The sequence below is a fragment of the Apiospora phragmitis genome, assembly GCF_038363925.1.
Source record: "Apiospora phragmitis strain CBS 135458 chromosome Unknown utg000003l:1.0-2676785.0:1.0-2680665.0, whole genome shotgun sequence".
Lineage (NCBI taxonomy): Eukaryota > Fungi > Ascomycota > Sordariomycetes > Amphisphaeriales > Apiosporaceae > Apiospora > Apiospora phragmitis.
The window spans coordinates 1,790,178-1,804,292 of NW_027117401.1; the positions used below are offsets into that span (position 1 = coordinate 1,790,178).

Sequence of the window (14,115 nt, forward strand, 5' to 3'; positions counted from 1 at the left end):
ACGACTAACAAGATGTTGCCTTGGGTCGATATCCTGTCTGAAGTCCAACGAACCAGGACACAACTTCCGTCCCTTCCTTCCTTTCATCGAGCACCACTTCCCTGGTCCCTCTTAACTTTGTCCCAATGCCTGCCATCCGCACAGAGGAGAAGAAGAACGCTGAGACAAAGGCCAATACTGGCATTGGATTGGCTTCTGGCTCGTTGCTCAACCTCCCTGCCTCTTATGTAATTTCGGGCGAAATCGTGCCTAAGACTGGCCGGTTCATCTGCAAGGTGCCCAAGCCTGACGGCGTATTCTGCCGGGACCGGCGTTACCAATGGGAGCGAGGACATCTATTTCCCTGCAGGTACTGCGGATGCAACGCGTAGGGTTCCACAAGCATTACAGGGTCTTCTTCGCGCGGCAGCAGCGTTCTTTCCTCTTTTATTGAAGATGGCCAAGATCTGGGGCAAGAACAGCCACCCGGTCACAGGAATGGCAGGAAGGAGCTACTCAGTAGCTGCCACATCTTGGACGTTGAGGTATGTTTCTTAATACGCAGGAGAGCCGGCCTCAGAAGCTTTGCGGTTATATACTGTCGCCGAATGCGAGAACAGCCGAGAAGAAGAAGTGAACGAGCTTGAGATCCCGGTTTTCTGGATGAATGAACATGAACGAAATTGAGTTATGACTCAATTCGACCTAGTCCCCGGCCCTTTACGGCTTGACCAAGGCTCCCCGAAGACCAGTACCGCTTCGCCACCGCCGCCGGCCCATGCCTGGGTCCGCGCCCTTACCCTGGCCGAGTACCGCATTGCCGAGTACTACGTCAACGACCGGCTGAACACCATGTTCACGACCTACTTCAACCGGATGACCGACGGGAAGGAGACGATCCCGCTTAACGAGAAGTCACTGAACGTAGAGCTTCACCGTGGAGACATCCACGAAATCAACGACACGTTCATGGCTTACAAGAACTCGAACGTAGAGACATCCACGAGATTAACGACACCTTCGTGGTCAAACTTCACCGCGCATACATCCACGAAATCAACGACACCTTCGTGGCCTACAAGAACTCGAACATCCGCGAGAGAAAGTTCCCGGAGCGCGCCTTTGGCATCCTCATCGCTCTGCACTGCCAGGCTCGCGCCTGGGAGATGTTCGAGCCCGAAGTCGATGAGGCCCTGGCTCGATGCGTGGCAACCGCCGCCATGTACGTATTCGGACGCCTGAACATCAGGGGTGAAGTCTTCGAGAGAACGAGCTTCGGTGATGAGGACCTCTCACTGTTCCATTTCCCTGCCAATTGGGATACCTGCTCGACACCAGCGGGATACCTCCTCGGCATCAACAACACTTGCTTTCGTTTCGGTCGAATGGAAGTACGACGGCAGACAAGTTCGAGTCTCAGTGTAAGGTCGCTTCCATTGTCGAGAGGGGATGAGAGAAGAGGGTGGAAAGAAGAAAGGGATAAAGAAAGACGAAGAGAAAAGACGAAAAAAAAAAAAAAGATGGTGAAGGCGGCAAGACTAGCGAGGATATCGAGATGGACAGCCTCAATGGATGGGTGTTCGTCAAGAATGCCGGCTCAACAAGTCCTCTAGCTCCAGCAGCTGTGCGGCGCCAACCACGAGATCTGGACTTCGCGCCTCCAACACTTGCGGAGGCGTTCACGAGTTCGACAGCGTGTCTGAGACGATCAGACGGGACAAGAAGAACATGCCGTATGCTTTCTGCCAGTACACGACAGGTCATCTCGGCAAGTACCTCTGTGGCCAGAATAGGCGGCGGTCAAAGGGGGGCCAGCAACTCCGCTGCTGCCTACTCCCCGGCCCGGCCCAACCGCCATGGTCTGCAGCGCTTAAGGTCCGCAACGAGGCGCACAGCCTCCTCTTCCGATACCTCCGACAAGACTAGCGAAGACGGCATGACCGGCAAGGGGACTGGCCAGACGCTGGAGTCACCGATAAGTTCGGGCAGTGGGAAGCGGTATTCGTCAAGATCAGACGGGACAAGAAGAACATGCCGTATGCTTTCTGCCAGTATACAGTAGGTTATCTCGAAAAGCATTGTTTTGGTCCACCAGCTAATATGATATCTTCAACACAGAATGACTGGGACGCTTCGAAGGCCATGGCCAACGGTGCAGGTACGATCTTCCAATCGCGCCCTTGCCGCGTGGAGATGGTTCGTTCCAACCGTAAGTTGACCTTTTCAGTTTTTGTATCCTCATCAGCCTCTATTATTAATCTGCCTCCAGGAACTGTCATTCTCCGCAACTATGCTGGCGGAAGAGTCACCTTGGATGAGGCAAGGTCCTAGGGCGGCGTTGGCAGAGAACTCACCATCGAGGAGGCCCAGAGAAACTTTCATTCTCCGCAACTACGCTGGCGGAAGAGTCACCTTGGAAGATGCCCAGAAGCTCCTGGAGCAGAATGATGCAATTGGAAAGCTGGAGGAGATCAGGAGGAAGCGGATCCAATAAGAGTCATGAAGAGAGTCAGCACTGTGGCGAAGAATAGCCCCGAGGTTGCGGACTCAGATCGTAAGTTCATCTCAGCATCTCACCTTTATATCGTCATCAGGGCTCAATAGCTAACACGTCTGTAGGAACCCTCATTTCGCGCAAGATACGGTGATAATGAGACTCTGAATTCACACCGACAAGGAAAGCACACGGAGCACAAAGACGCCCACGTCTGGGACACGAAGAAGGACGATTTCCTGTCCTGAAAATATGTGTGCGCATGCAGTGTCGACCGCGAGAACTGGACTTCACACCTCCAGCACATGCGCAGCGTCCAGAAGTGGAAGGCACGACGGCGGTGATCCGAAATGCTGGCGGGTCTTGGCCACAGCATTACCGGAGATATGATCCGTGCGTTTTTTAAGCTATTATAAGATGGTCCGTGCGTTTTAAACTGCCGGTGGTTTGGTCAGGACTGTACGAGTCTGTTCTTTGTCTCAGTTTCAGTGTGCTTGCGGGTGGCAGGGATCGAGGACCTCTTCTACCTTGAGAGGAATGCTCCCAGATTAGAAAAACATTCCTGTCTAAAGAACCGACTCGTCAACGCCATAAACAACGAAGTCACCCCCAAGGAGCGATCATTCACGTTCTGTTTCTACCCCTATATATGGCCATTGCTGTTTTGGGGAAACGGCGGCAGTTAGACTCCTGAGTCCTCAACGGCCCGGGTCCGCCTGTTGTTTTCCTGGATTTCTCTCGTTCGTAATCTGAGAGAAGATTCGTGGCCAGAAGAGAACCCCTCGCTCCCATTGTAGGGAAGGAAGGACCGGTGGACTCCTGACCCCTGCTCGGGCGCAGACCGAGCCAAAAAAGATGGCCAGGACGGCCGAGAACGCCAGAATGATCATGCACCTTGGAAGTACGCCAAGGAAGAGCTGCACTACCTGTGCAGGTCTTGGTGCTCATCTAGGTTGCATGAATCAAGCCGGAGCGAGAGATCAAGAAGGAGATTAAGTCGGAGGAGGAGGGCGAGGAGGTCATTATACTCGACGAGGATTAAGCCGTCGAAAAGAACCACCCCCCGTCGGGGACGACCCCTTCGGAAGTTTCACGGAGCTGCGCCACTATGACTCGTACGAGGATCAGCAGCGTGAGCAGCGTGAGAACCGTCGCTCTCGCTCGGTACTCGACCGCCGAGAGGAATTTCACGTTCTGTTTCTACCCCTAACATGCAACACAGGCATGACCGCCGAGGCTCGGGCGAACTGCATAGGATCTGGAGATGCGACACGGTGTTTACTGCTTTCTTCCAGCCGACATTTTCGCTTTATTCCCGGGAATTGCCATCGCCAGTCACCATGCCTGCCAGGAACTCACCCGATGCTACCGAGCAGGAGACTCGATTCTTTTACATCGTGGTCAAGCACAGGACATTCACGTTCTGTTTCTACCCCTAATATGCAAAACTGGCATGATCGCCGAGGGAGATCCCTTCACTCTTGTCTCCCCGGTCAAGGCCGAAAAGGGCGGTGCCAAGACCCATCTGGAGCGGCTTGAAGCAGAAGTTCATCCCGGAGCCTGCTGTCTCTACTCCCGGAGGCCCCTCTGCCGGTAAGTGCAAGGCTACTAACGACGACGACCACGAGGCCCCCTCAAAGCGGGCCAAGCGTGCCGCCCCGGCTGCCGCTGCTGCTGAGGAGCAGTCTCTTGGCCAGGCCGAGGTTTAAGCGGTCATCCTGTTCCCCTACTGTCTGACATTCCCTGAGACGGGAAACATGGTTGCAACTGGTTGCATTTTCGGTCTGGATGGATGGCGATGCGATGGTGTCTATTTTCGGCTGGCGTTTGCATTTCATCTCTGTGGTAGAAGGGGACTTTCTGTCTACCTCTACCAGATATGACGCACACATGGTGACTTAGGTTTGGCATGGAAGCATGCCTCAAGCTGGCCGTCGAGCACGACACAATCCCCAGCGCGCAAACAAGAAGCGCAAGGTGGAGGAAGAGGCCATCGTCGAAGATGATGACGAGGTGGATATTCTTGTTCTGTTTCTACCTCTAACATCTCCATCGACGGTAAACCCCCCGTCGGGGTCCTCGTCCCACGAGGAAGCAGACGCCATGTTGTCTTCGGCCGGCTCTATGTCGACGAGGCCTCGGGTGTCGTCAAGCTGGTTCGATTCCAGTTCGTCAGCACCCAGACTGGTAAGTGTCAATTCTTCGTACGCATATGCCCACCGGCATGACCGCCGCTGACGACCCCTTCGGGAGATTCACAGAGCTTCGCCGTTATGATCCGTACGAGACTCAACGGCGTGGGAACCGTGAGCAGCTTGAGAATCGTGAGCAGCGCGAGAACCGCCTTTCTCGCTACTCGGACGACCCCCTCCCTCTTCCTCCCACTACCCCCACAGCTACTACAAGTACTGCCAAGACCGAGACCAAAACCAAGACCAAGACCAAGACCAAGACCAAAACCGAAGGCAAGGGCAAGGGCAAGTCCAAGTCCAAGTCAGAAGCCCGACCCACGCAGCCACTGTCGACGCCCAGGTCTTTTACCCAGCGTCGTCGTACGTTTTCGCAGCAAAGTAAGTCTTACTGTTTACCCAATATTGTTGTTTAGCAACCTTTTACTAACGATCTACCTGAAAAGGAACGTAGCGACGATGGCCAAACTGCCGCGAGAACTTCTCCTACCGAGGAAAGAGTGTGCTCCGGCACAGCTGGTCAAGGAGTTGGCTCCCAATGGCAATGAATCAGTTTAAGTTGCAAGATTTCGACAACTCTCGCAACCTCCCACAGCCAACCAACCGACCTACATAGCCCCGTCACCACCATGGCCAAGCCTGTCGAACTCACCGCAGAGGAAGTCAAGGTTCTCGTTATATGGTGGAGGATTTTGATTTCCAGGTGGGAGAACGTGCTCCGATCTTGCTTCTCAGAGGCAATGAATCAGTTTGCATTGCGCGATTCCTTTCTCCTCTGATTGGCAACTCGCAATCGCTGTATGAAAGCCACACGAAGCAGGCCGCTGGCCGTTGCATTCGACACGGCCAGAAAAAAACGGTCCATGTCTGTCACTGTGTAACAGAAGGCACCTGCCATGATGCCTGCTTAGGGATGCATGTAGTCTTTTGGTGGCATGACCAACCAGTGGATGGCGCAGCAGCAACAGCCAAACTGCGGGTTCCAGCCGGGCGGTGGTGGTTTCACAGGTATGGCGATGAACCAATTCAAGGACTTATAACTCCGGTGGCATGAACAACCAGTGGATGGCCCCGCAACAACAGCCAAACTACGGGCGGTGCTGGCTTCACAGGTATGGCGATGAACCAATTCAAGGATCCCAATAACACCACCATGTTCGTTGGGAGGTTTGCCTGGCTATGTCACCGAGGCCAAGAAGAAGCAGGTAAGTTACGATACTCTTGATACTCTCAGCCCTACTCTGCCCCTCCTCCGCACCGCAGAATTTGCCTAGCAATGAAGAAGAAGTTCACTTCTTATGGAAAGGGAGGACTGACCATTTCATAAAAAGAAGGATTTTATTGCTTCTTCCATGGACTAGAATGGCACTGACTTATTCCATTCTGCAGGTCTTCATCAAGGGCTACCAAATGACAGACCAGGGACCTCTTTGCCGGATTACCTTTTCCACCGAGCGTGCCGGCAAGAAGATTCGGTGGACCAATACCCGCCGCCTCACTCCAGGCACGGTAGTTGCTCTGTCGGCATGCCTCACCTCGAGAAGACAGAAGGACTTCCTCGCTTCCACGGACTGGAAGCCCCACGTCGACCGATTCGGCTTCAAGGACGAGAAGGCAGCCAAGGACGCCATGGACCGAGCCTGCCGCAAGTTCCTCAACATCGACAAGATTGTGACTGTGGGCTCCGGCCCCAGCACCCCGACCAAGGCTGTCGCCGACGCCAGCATTGCTGCCGTCGCCTCTTGGGGTCCGGCCCCGAAGTCACCCGTCACCGCCCGCGGCCGTAAGCGGAAGACGCCCGTCGTGAACTTCAGCGACGATGATGGTGCCGACGTCCCCAGTGTCAAGATGGCCACCCCCAGCAAGCGTGCCCGCGTCGAGCCCGCCGCTAAGAACGAGGAGTACAAGGAGGACTTCGACATCAAGGGCGAGATTTACCTTTAAGTTCCTTAACCATGGTTTTTCGTTGGGAGAAGGGGGACAGAACGCTCGCCGTTAAAGGCGGCGTCGTTTTAGAGTAGCCCATCGAAAATTGCAGGCTATTGTAGAGGTACTATGTCAACAACGATCAACCAAAACCCCGAATTACGGAATCTCTATCAAAAAAGCTCTAAGATCATACGTGCCTTCCTGTCGGGAAATGGTTCGAATGGCGAGGCCAAGACACTAAACGCGAGAGCTCGATCGTGAGCGCAGCGACATTATCCCTTAAAAAAAAACACGTTGGTACTGAACATTGGAGTTTGGCTTCCGTCGGGTGAACTTATGCTTACTAGAATACAGTATTTTTGATGATTTATCTCTTTTGCCTTGGACCAAGAATTATTCCAAATAATTGCTTGCAGAACGCACTTGAGGTCAGGAATCCTACGGCAGAACGCGCTTAAAGTGCAGGATGCTACGGCAGAACGCATTGGAATCAAAAATCCGACCGCAGAACGGGATTAATTTGTGGGTCCGTGCCGCAGAACGCAAGAGAACGCACTTGAGTTGGCGGATCCTGCCGCACACCGCCCGCAGAACGCATTTGAGTTAGGGATGCTGTTTGCAGGGCATATTCGGGCTGAATAAGAGGTAGATTGCCGCACGCATTTCGATGAATCCCTAATGACCGGCCTCGTCGTCGCCCAGCCCGCGGTCCAAGTTACGAGGTTACCCTGTACTTACCCTGTAGCTGCACCTCACCAAGTCGAATTCCGGAGGCATCTTGATAGGATCAGCGAAGAACCTGGCTTCATGCACAGCGTGCAGTACCACCGACTGCCCCAATCTATTCACGCCAAAGTACAAGGATACTGTCTACCAGGAATCAGTCAAGCTGGACGGTTCGGCCGGAAACAGTCTACTTCGTCAGTCGTGACTCACCCTGGTACAGAACGCTTCGCCCATGGGACGGCCGTGCCGACATGCCCGAAGGCCGCTTCGGCGTCTGCACCCGCAACAATGACCTCCCTGACGAGACCAAGTATTTACTGGTTCGAATCGTAACACTTGCGATGAAGCTGGCTCGCCGTCGCTCTTAGAGCAGCCATGAGAGCCCCGGCCAACAAACAATGGCATACGTCCCGGCACTGCCCTGATAAAGGCCCGCACTATGGAGTTCTAGCTTGAGTAAGAATACACTCGGGTTTTCCTTAGACAAGACTAGCGAAGATTTTGCTTTGCATAGGTATGGCGATGAACCAATTCAAGAACTCCGTAACACTATGGAGGCCTGTCAGGCTATGTTGCTTCGGCAGACGAAGGGGCAGTTGGTCGAATCTTGTTGTGGGCCTCCTGCAGCCTTCGGCGAGCCTCGCCTTGGTGTTGGCTGGAGAGACGAGGCATGAGGCCTTACCCCTCGTCAGGAATGTTTCAATACGCGGCTCACTTCTTTTCGGCTATCACTGAACATGCAGAGAAGAATATATCGTGCTGGATATGCCACGGGATGGCGGGACAACCCGCGACACTTTGGCCATACCATTTCTGCATACCAGTTCTGCTGCTGGTAATGGCTTCACAAGTTTTGGTCCTGTACAAGAGATGAAAGGTCTTCAAGCAGGTTAAATCCATCCTGGGTACATCATGAATAGCATGCATCAAACGCGACTTTCGTCATATAGAGGGGGCCTATCATCCATGGTATGCCGTCGCCTTGGTTTCATGGCATGGTGACAAGGCTGGTGATGAACTTGAGTTGTAACGTTTGCTCCAACAGCCGGAAGTCTTGAGGCTGATGACGAGATATCTTCATCCCTCCGCTCCAAGATGGTCTTGAGGGCCTAGATATCTAAGACGATGGCTACGACGGCCCCCTGCGCGGCACCTGGTGTGGATGAAGCACCGCTCCGTCCGCAACCTCTCGCTGCCTCGATGGCAAGGGCGACGCGTTACATGAACGACCTGTAATTGGCTCCCCACGCCTACTGGACAGCATATCGCCATGCCTTCATACCCAAACACTCGCACAAATGTTCGACTCCTTGGTCCATGTTTCAAGACGGGTGATTAATAACCGTTACGCCAGCATCCTTGCAACGCGCGAACCTCGGTCCCCGCCAGGGTGTCATCTACTGGACGGCATACCACCATGCCTATGGCTCACCTGCTGCACCTGCTACGCGCGCTCTCCAGACGAGAAGTGACGAGAATCGAGAGCAGCGCTCCCGAGGAGCCCCTTTCCGAAGATGCTTAGGAGAATTCTGGTTCCCTTCACATTTTCTGAAGGCACGGAGCTTCACTTGCGGCGTTGGTGAAAGCCTACAAACTCTGGGAGGAACGAGGCGGTAGCCGCCCATCCTTGTTCAACCCTAACATCGGCGCTCAGGGCCCTTCGGATCTTGCTTCCAAAGACAAGAATAGAAAGCATACAACACCGAGGATTCCCAGGTCGTCACCGACCCTAGTACTAAAGGGTCCTTCGGATCTTGCTTCCACGTCAATGGCGCCAGATGAGTAGAATTTCAGTACTACGTTGGCTTTCAATGAACAAATCCACGACAACTCCGACGGCCTCACCCATTTCGAGGCAGTGAGGGACGTGTATGGCTCACAGATCGACTTCCCCATCTATCCGGACGAGGGTATGACTCCAGGCAAGCCGAAAGGCGGTCGCCGTAGACCGCCCCCTCAAGCATTGGCAGCCATGAAAGCGCCCTTGGAGAAAAGAAGGCAGACAGCAGGGATTTTTTGTTCAAGGGCAATAATTGCAATGTCTTTCCCCAGCACGACGGAGTTTTACAAGATTACCCAGGTATCTCTACCAAGGCCATGCGGCACTACTGTGCTTGAGTTTTTGCACAAGACCGACGAGGAGAACGAAGACGAGAAACTATACTTTGAGGTGTTTGAGCCCGTCTTCCTCTTCAGCTGGCCGTACAGCTGCGAGCCGAACGAATACAACACTGTCAACTGCTTCGTCTAGTGCGGATGGGAGTGTCGCAATACGCATGACCCTTGTAAGTACTTATGTTTTATTGTGTTTTCTCCCTTCTTTATACCTTTTATGGAGTAATACTGGGCCATGAGAGTCGATGCGAGTAGAGGGCAGAGGGTAAAGTAGAACACTTAAAGACTTAGGACAGACTTGTCGACTAAGTTCATTTCAGCCCCGTAACCGGTATTGGCCAAGCTTAGCACTCAAACTTATACCCGCAAACTCCCCTACCTCCCTTTTTCGGTTGGCTTGTGATACGATCGGTACTAATAAAGTCTGTTACAGGGGAGCTGAAGAAGCGCTACGCTTTCCCGAACGGCACGAAGAAGTACCACGAGCAGAAGGAGCTCGCCCATGGGTGTCACAGGGGGTCTGAAGGAGTGCTACGCTTTTCCGAACGGCAAGAAGCAGTACTACGAGCAGAAGGAGCCCATGGGCGAGCCTACCGCAACCTTCGACGAGCCGCGCCTTGGTGTTGGCTGGAGACGAGGCTTGAGGCCTCACCCCCCGTCAGGAATGTTTCAATACGCGGCTCACTTCTTTCCGACTTTGATTGGAACTACCATGGGCGAGCTTAGGGTTACTTACGGTTAGTTCTACAAGAATGGACGCGACTGCTTCAAGAGGGCGACGCTGCAACCTGGCTACGACACACACAATGCCGAATGGACGCTTGCTGCATGGTGCACAGTCAGACAGCCGAGGCATATCTGAGTAAATTTGGCAAACGGTATGGGAATTGTATAACTCTGTGATGATTCCTCCGCTGGTTCAGCTAAAGCCGCAGGGGGCGGTCGAATCTTGTTGTCATGCAGGGGAGGACATGTGTTTCTGGATAGGCCGACGGACTGCATAGCGACAAGGCTAGCGAAGACTTCCCTACAGTCATAACGAATTTTCTAAGCCTGGCTTGGAAGAAGAAGTTGCGCAAGTCTTTTCCTCGTCATTTCGGCTACCATCGACCCCAAGGGCAACAAGATCGTCGTTCCCAAGGGAGGACGAGGTGGACGAGGACAAGGACGAGGTTCCCGCCGGCCCCGAGTTCTGGAATGACTACAAGCACGGCGGCTAAGGTCCCCCGGATGGCGCGGCTGGCGGCCAGGTCGCGGCCTAAGCAAGAACACAGATCAGTCTACAGTGCTGCTGGAAGGCCCTTACAAGGCTTCCAGAAAAGCAATGCAAGGTTATCAGACCAGACATTCCGGAGAAGATATGAAATTATTCTTTGTTAGATCTTCATTGACGACCTCCCTGATGATGTCATGATTCTTATCCTATGGTGTCAAGACTGGCAGTCCCTCATCTTCTGAGCAAATACAACTTCGAGATCGTGTACGAAGATGGCGGGGTTGTGGCCACAACACCCGGTTCTGCAGCCGAGGGATATAAGCCCCACACCGAGAGTTTGGCTGGAGATGACGACATTAGAGATAACGGCAAGGCATGCAATGCTGCCTTTTCTTTCGAGGAAATGTCGCAGTTGCTTTTCATGATGCAGGAGCATTTAATCGAGATGTACCCTGAAGAGGGTGTAAAGATTGTCTCCGTGCTCGTCGGAATGAAGTTTCGTATAGATTCGACCAAGTAGATGGGAAGCGTCGCTGGAGACGAGTATGGACTGTAAGATGTCACCACGAGATCTCGAAATATTGGTAGGGAAGGGAGAGTGGGAGACTGGCAATGCTACGAGATTCAAACATCAAAGTACTTTGGACGGATTGCTGGCCTTGGGCTACTTTCAGAAATTCGAAGATCGGCTTTCAAGATGACCGTTATTGCGCATTGGTGAGACCAACCGATCTGAGGCGTGCTCGTGGCCAACCATGATTTGTCAAGACCACGATTGGTGATTGATAACCAGCTAAAGCTGGTATCTCAAGGGATGTCCTTCGGGTTTGCCGCATGGTGACGAGGCTGGCGATGACGCGCCACCCAGTCCCCCTTGCATACTGAGCGGCATGGAATCACGCCCATGTTGCGCCACCTCACCCAACTCGCATTTATATCCAACGCAAAATTGGCCGATTCCGAGCAGACCACCCACGCTACCGCGTCCCGGTCAGCGACCTCAAGGCACTGTGCTATGCCATCAGTATCTCTTATGGCTTCCACCTGAACACCGAGGCCCTGGCTCCCGTCCTGCATAGGCTACGCCTACTGGGGCCACCAGGACAGACCCCAGAAAACAGATTGACGAGTCTGACGCGACGGTGGAGAGGATATTCACGTTCTGTTTCTACCCTTAACGTGCCAAATTGGCATGGCCTCCAAGGAAGACGACCTTCGGAACTCGTGTTCCTGACATTCCCACCTGCATGACCGCCGAAGAGACAGTCAGACAGAGGATGCTTAGCCTGACCAATGCGATAAGAGCTTATTTGGTAATGATAAGACCAAATCGCGCGAGAAGGGTAAGGAGAGTCGCCAACGGCCCGCCTGCCGGAAAGGCAGTGAAGCGAACTAAGGCTTACAACGACTACGTGGACGAGATATCGGGGGACGACCAGAACTCCCCTCGTGGCAAGAAGATCAAGTCAGAGAACGTGGGCAACTGGCGATAGTGCAACCATCCACAAACCAGTGAGGTTGACGGTCGACCAGCCCGCAACCTCGCCGGAGAAATCGGACATGTCATAAACGTCCAGGTAATCCAGAAGGAAAGAAGGGTCGTTCCGGTAAGAGATACCCCGCAATATCATGTAGGAAGGCTGCTAACGCGTTATCCTCGCAGGCTACGGAATGAACGTATTCGCCTTTGTCGAGTACGCCCATGCGGAGGTCGCTGAGTAGGCAGCGCAGGACCTGGTAAGTCGAACTCATCCCCGACACAGAATTCACTGCATTATGTGGTCCACAGACTTAAAATTCATTATTGATAGTCTGCGTGGATGGCGATTCATTAACAATGGGCTTTCCTATAATCACCACCGACAAGAATGAATCTAAGGTGTGTCTATTGCTCAAAGAATTGCCGACAATGTCTATGTCTTGAGGAATCACCGACAACTGATTTCATATCTCGAAGAATCGGCGACTATCTATGGTTTTTTATTCACTATGGAAGCTCTCTCTGTCCTCACTATGTACCAATTCGTCACCAGACAGCTTCAATTCGACTTCAAGAAGCTCGGCCGCCTCGCCGGGTATAAGAACTTCCGCAGCACCAGAACGAGAAGTCCGGCCCGAGGTCCGGTTACAAGAACTTCAGAAGCACCAAGAACTTGATGTAATTTATGGCTGATTAATCTACTCCTTGTATTAAACACGTTACGACAGCGGCTGACCATACTTCCAGGACGCAGCTCCGCCAGAAGCTCGACTAGGCTGTTGAAACCGACACTGCTGCTGGCAAGCAGGCCACTCCGGTTGGCGAGGGCTCCGAGCGCAAGCGCGACGATGTCGACGAGGACGAGCAAGACGGCGGCGACGAGTCCGCTGTGCTTGCTAAGCGTGCTCTCGCGCTTCAGCGAGATAACTGTTCCCAAGAAGACCAAGGATACCGTCGAGGCCGAGGACGATGTGGAGGATGATGGTGGAAGACACAATGGCACTCAAGAAGAACAACAAGAAGGGCACCAAGCCACCTCAGGCGCACCGAGACCTGGCCTGGACCCAGGCGAGGCTTCCGTGGCGAGCTGACGGACGGGCGGTCGGTACGTCCGCTGCGTCTGCCGCCTACATGGGGACGTGCTGTAGTCGCCATCTCAAGCAGTCAACTCAAGTGAGACCAACACTTTCGGATGTAACCTTGCGCGTCGACTAACCCGTCCAGCATCGCCTAGCATAACCCTTGCGAAAAGAACCCAATCACAGTCGCCCAAGATGGAGTTCAAGTTGTTGTCCCCTGGCAACGGTGGCGACGATGGTCAGCCCGTGTTGCTCATCAACTCTTATCCACCTGTCAAAACCCCATTCGCCCAAGATGGGGTTTGTGGAGTTTTCCCGTCCTCCGGCCTGAAGCCATAAGTTGAACCACCATTAAGTGGCAGGATCAGTCTATACGAGATACAAACGATGTAACGAGTATTCCCGGATCCCTTACACCCCGATCTGAGACTCCTATGGTGGTCAAGTCGAGCGCATCACCGAGCCTCAGAGTTTCGACACGTGGTACTGTCCTCCCGTCGACGCGCTACTCTTCGACACCAACGTAAGCCCAGGAGCAGCCCAACCGCACTCTCTGCGGCGCCAGCATCCGCAACGAGGCGCACAGCCTCCGGACCTACTACGGCCGGGAGCATAACCCGATTCCGCCCACGCGCTGGACACCGAGGGAGAGAGATAGAGAGCGCGAGCCTCTGCTTCTGTTGCGAACAGAACGACTCATGGGCTGTTGTGCCTACGAGAGAGCACCGTGCTCTCTTTGACACCCTTGCCTATGCTACGCCAAATCGCCGCGGCAGATGACAAGCGCAACGCCTGCTGCTGCTGCTGGGATTTTGGACGAAAGCCATCTTGCTAAAGTAGTGCCCCAATGTCTTTGGCGACGGTGTCGTTTTGCTCTCTTAATGAGTAAGGTGCCGGCCGACTGGCAG

At 53.6% G+C, this 14,115-nt stretch overlaps 8 protein-coding genes across 8 annotated transcripts; all 8 read left to right on the top strand.

Annotated features, from left to right (window-relative positions):
- Positions 1-125: 125 nt before the first annotated feature.
- PG994_002923 (uncharacterized protein) lies at positions 126-2,473 on the top strand (the record flags this gene model as incomplete). The annotated part of the gene is made up of 7 exons (XM_066854332.1): positions 126-349; positions 732-893; positions 974-1,400; positions 1,543-1,854; positions 1,906-2,037; positions 2,098-2,175; positions 2,249-2,473. The coding sequence occupies 7 exons, from the start codon at positions 126-128 to the stop codon at positions 2,471-2,473; spliced, it is 1,560 nt and encodes a 519-aa protein (XP_066720187.1).
- Positions 2,474-3,813: 1,340 nt separating this feature from the next.
- On the top strand, positions 3,814-4,182 carry PG994_002924 (uncharacterized protein; the record flags this gene model as incomplete). Its single annotated transcript, XM_066854333.1, has 2 exons — positions 3,814-3,893; positions 3,972-4,182. The coding sequence occupies 2 exons, from the start codon at positions 3,814-3,816 to the stop codon at positions 4,180-4,182; spliced, it is 291 nt and encodes a 96-aa protein (XP_066720188.1).
- A 515-nt stretch (positions 4,183-4,697) lies between these two features.
- PG994_002925 (uncharacterized protein) lies at positions 4,698-5,078 on the top strand (the record flags this gene model as incomplete). The annotated part of the gene is made up of 1 exon (XM_066854334.1): positions 4,698-5,078. The coding sequence occupies one exon, from the start codon at positions 4,698-4,700 to the stop codon at positions 5,076-5,078; it is 381 nt and encodes a 126-aa protein (XP_066720189.1).
- Positions 5,079-5,597: 519 nt separating this feature from the next.
- Positions 5,598-6,606, top strand: PG994_002926 (uncharacterized protein; the record flags this gene model as incomplete). The annotated part of the gene is made up of 3 exons (XM_066854335.1): positions 5,598-5,670; positions 5,830-5,867; positions 6,052-6,606. 3 exons carry the CDS (start codon positions 5,598-5,600, stop codon positions 6,604-6,606), a joined length of 666 nt encoding a protein of 221 aa, XP_066720190.1.
- Positions 6,607-9,934: 3,328 nt separating this feature from the next.
- On the top strand, positions 9,935-10,652 carry PG994_002927 (uncharacterized protein; the record flags this gene model as incomplete). The annotated part of the gene is made up of 2 exons (XM_066854336.1): positions 9,935-10,089; positions 10,466-10,652. The coding sequence occupies 2 exons, from the start codon at positions 9,935-9,937 to the stop codon at positions 10,650-10,652; spliced, it is 342 nt and encodes a 113-aa protein (XP_066720191.1).
- Positions 10,653-10,856: 204 nt separating this feature from the next.
- On the top strand, positions 10,857-11,168 carry PG994_002928 (cleavage and polyadenylation specific factor 5; the record flags this gene model as incomplete). The annotated part of the gene is made up of 1 exon (XM_066854337.1): positions 10,857-11,168. One exon carries the CDS (start codon positions 10,857-10,859, stop codon positions 11,166-11,168), a length of 312 nt encoding a protein of 103 aa, XP_066720192.1.
- Positions 11,169-12,976: 1,808 nt separating this feature from the next.
- Positions 12,977-13,219, top strand: PG994_002929 (uncharacterized protein; the record flags this gene model as incomplete). Its single annotated transcript, XM_066854338.1, has 1 exon — positions 12,977-13,219. One exon carries the CDS (start codon positions 12,977-12,979, stop codon positions 13,217-13,219), a length of 243 nt encoding a protein of 80 aa, XP_066720193.1.
- Positions 13,220-13,402: 183 nt separating this feature from the next.
- PG994_002930 (uncharacterized protein) lies at positions 13,403-13,987 on the top strand (the record flags this gene model as incomplete). Its single annotated transcript, XM_066854339.1, has 4 exons — positions 13,403-13,507; positions 13,564-13,603; positions 13,654-13,730; positions 13,898-13,987. The coding sequence occupies 4 exons, from the start codon at positions 13,403-13,405 to the stop codon at positions 13,985-13,987; spliced, it is 312 nt and encodes a 103-aa protein (XP_066720194.1).
- Between the last annotated feature and the right edge of the window lie 128 nt (positions 13,988-14,115).